Genomic DNA, 2,500 nt, shown 5'->3' with positions numbered 1-2,500 from the left:
CAAACTAATTATGAGGAACTTCATCTTGCAGCAAGACAATGACTCAAAATACACTGCCAACAAAGGATTTCAGTAAGGAGAAAAAGGTTTTAGACTGGCCAAGTTAATCACCATACCTTAAACCAATTGAGTATTAATTTCACTTCCTGATGAGGAGATTGAAGTGAAAAACCCACCAAAACAAACAACAAATGAAAGAGGCCAAGAAAAGTATCACAAAAGAAGAATGCAACAGTTTGGTGATGTCAATGGGTTGCAGGCGTGATACAGTTATTGCAAGCAACAGATATGCTATCAAATATTAAGTGTTATTTTTTATTTAAATACTTTCTGTTCCAATACATTTGCTCACCTAAATATTGGGTGGTCTGATAGCAAATGTGTTATGATCGAGGTAGTTTAGCACAACTGGGTGTAAATACCAGAAAATAAAAGCTGTAATTCTTAATACTTGTCTCGTGTTCATCTTTTTATCTCAACCCCAAATGTATTCAGTGTATTGCAAAAACAATGAAATTGGCCTTGCTGTTCCAATACTTTAGGAGGGAACTGTATATGCCTTCCTTTGAGCAGGCCCAGAGGAGATGCACTGTACACAGCCCCCTCTGACCTGGTCATCTGCTGTATGCACTGGGCCCGGTAGTTCTCGTAGTGAAGGTCGCAGGTCACGTCCTTCAGGTCGTGCATGTGTGTGCGGATTAGCATGTTGCGCAGCTTCACAAAGTCGCAGTGTGATTGATTTTCCACTAGGGGGAAACAAAGAGACACAAACACACACACACACACACACACACACACACACACACACACACACACACACACACACAGCAGGGTGTTACTCAGTGAAATGTCTCTCCACTGGTCCCAACATGTCCACAAACAGCTCTGTCTGGCACCAACAAATACAACTAAAACTTGAATGTTGTGTTTCTGCATACCTTTCAGTGAAGTCAGGTTCATTTCAATGGAAAATACAATTGACACTTACATTTACATTACAAGTACATTTTTGTCATTTGGCAGACGCTTTTAATCCAAAGCGATTTACACGTGCAATCCAAAGCGACCTTTCTCCACTAAGGCTCATTCTTTCACATAGGATCTCTTTCTGATCAGTCTTGAAAGTGCAGACATGCAAACACACAATGGTTTAGTGAAGACACCCTCCCACCCACCTTCCACGATACCCCAGGGGTACAGGCGCCCCCGCACCCGCTGGCCCCGGGCCTCAACCACTGTGTTGCTTCCAATCACTGCGAAGGGAATGCTTTCCTGTAATGCAATAGTCCATATTAGAAATGAGGAACTCTAATCCCACTGGAGTATCAGTATATGACTCTCAGACCAGAGCAACCTGACTGAGGGGGAGAGTTTAGGGTTAGGGTTACGTTAGGTTAGGTTAGGTTAGGGATTAGGGGTTGGGGGCTAGGGGTTAGGGGTTAGGGGTTGGGGGCTAGGGGTTAGGGGTTGGGGGCTAGGCATTAGGGGCTAGGGGTTGGTGGCTAGGGGTTAGGGGTTAGGGGCGAAGAGCTAGGGGTTAGGGGTTGGGGGCTAGGGGCTAGGGGTTAGGGGTTGGGGGCTAGGGGTTAGGGGTTAGGGGTTGGGGGTTGGGGGCTAGGGGTTAGGGGTTAGGGGCGAAGAGCTAGGGGTTAGGGGTTGGGGGCTAGGGGTTAGGGGTTGGGGGCTAGGGGTTAGGGGTTAGGGGTTGGGGGCTAGGGGTCAGGGGTTAGGGGTTAGGGGTGGGGGGCTAGGGGCTAGGGGTTAGGGGTTAGGGGCGAAGAGCTAGGGGTTAGGGGTTGGGGGCTAGGGGTTAGGGGTTAGGGGTTGGGGGCTAGGGGTCAGGGGTTAGGGGTTAGGGGTGGGGGGCTAGGGGCTAGGGGTTAGGGGTTAGGGGCGAAGAGCTAGGGGTTGGGGGCTAGGGGCTAGGGGTTAGGGGTTAGGGGTGGGGGGCTAGGGGCTAGGGGTTAGGGGTTAGGGTTCTCTCACCTTCAGTTCCTTATCCTGCTGTTTGAATTCCTCATCCTCATCTGAGTCACAGTCAGGGAACTGGTACACCTTAATTCCAAATTTGTCAATCTCCTCTCTTACCTAGAAAAGGTGGTAGATTACTATGTTATTGTTTCATTTATTTATATGTATATATACAGGAAGAGGGCAAAGAAGTGAACATGCGTCAGTCAATGAGGAGAGCAAAGTACACTCAGTGAGCATTTTATTAGGTATTTATTAGATTTACTTTTTCTTCTACTTCTACTGCCGTAGCCTATCCACTTAGAGTTATGATGTGATGTGTGTTCAGAGATAATCTTCTGCATACCATTGTTGTAATGTGTGGTTATTTGCATTACTGTCACCTTCCAACAGAACTGCTGCTCAGTGGATTATTTTTAGTTTTTTGCAGCATTCTTTGCAAACTCAAGAGACTAGTATGTGTGAAAATCCCAGGAGGACAGCAGTTTCTGAGATACTCAAACCACCCTGTCTGCCACCAACAATCATT

General features: G+C 46.9%; 1 protein-coding gene across 2 annotated transcripts in view; it reads right to left on the bottom strand.

The window, feature by feature from the left end:
• septin5a (septin 5a) overlaps positions 1-2,500 on the bottom strand; it is a 27,099-nt gene that overhangs the window by 4,484 nt on the left and 20,115 nt on the right. For both annotated transcript variants that reach the window (XM_061261314.1, XM_061261313.1), the window contains exons 7-9: positions 1,987-2,088; positions 1,176-1,272; positions 611-746 (exon numbers count right to left, since the gene is read on the bottom strand). In XM_061261314.1, the coding sequence (XP_061117298.1) occupies positions 611-746; positions 1,176-1,272; positions 1,987-2,088 (335 nt within the window). The remainder of the gene's footprint in view (positions 1-610; positions 747-1,175; positions 1,273-1,986; positions 2,089-2,500) is intronic.

Source organism: Conger conger, chromosome 11, assembly GCF_963514075.1.
Source record: "Conger conger chromosome 11, fConCon1.1, whole genome shotgun sequence".
In the NCBI taxonomy this organism is placed as follows: Eukaryota; Metazoa; Chordata; class Actinopteri; order Anguilliformes; family Congridae; genus Conger; species Conger conger.
This window is presented reverse-complemented; position numbering and strand designations above follow the sequence as displayed.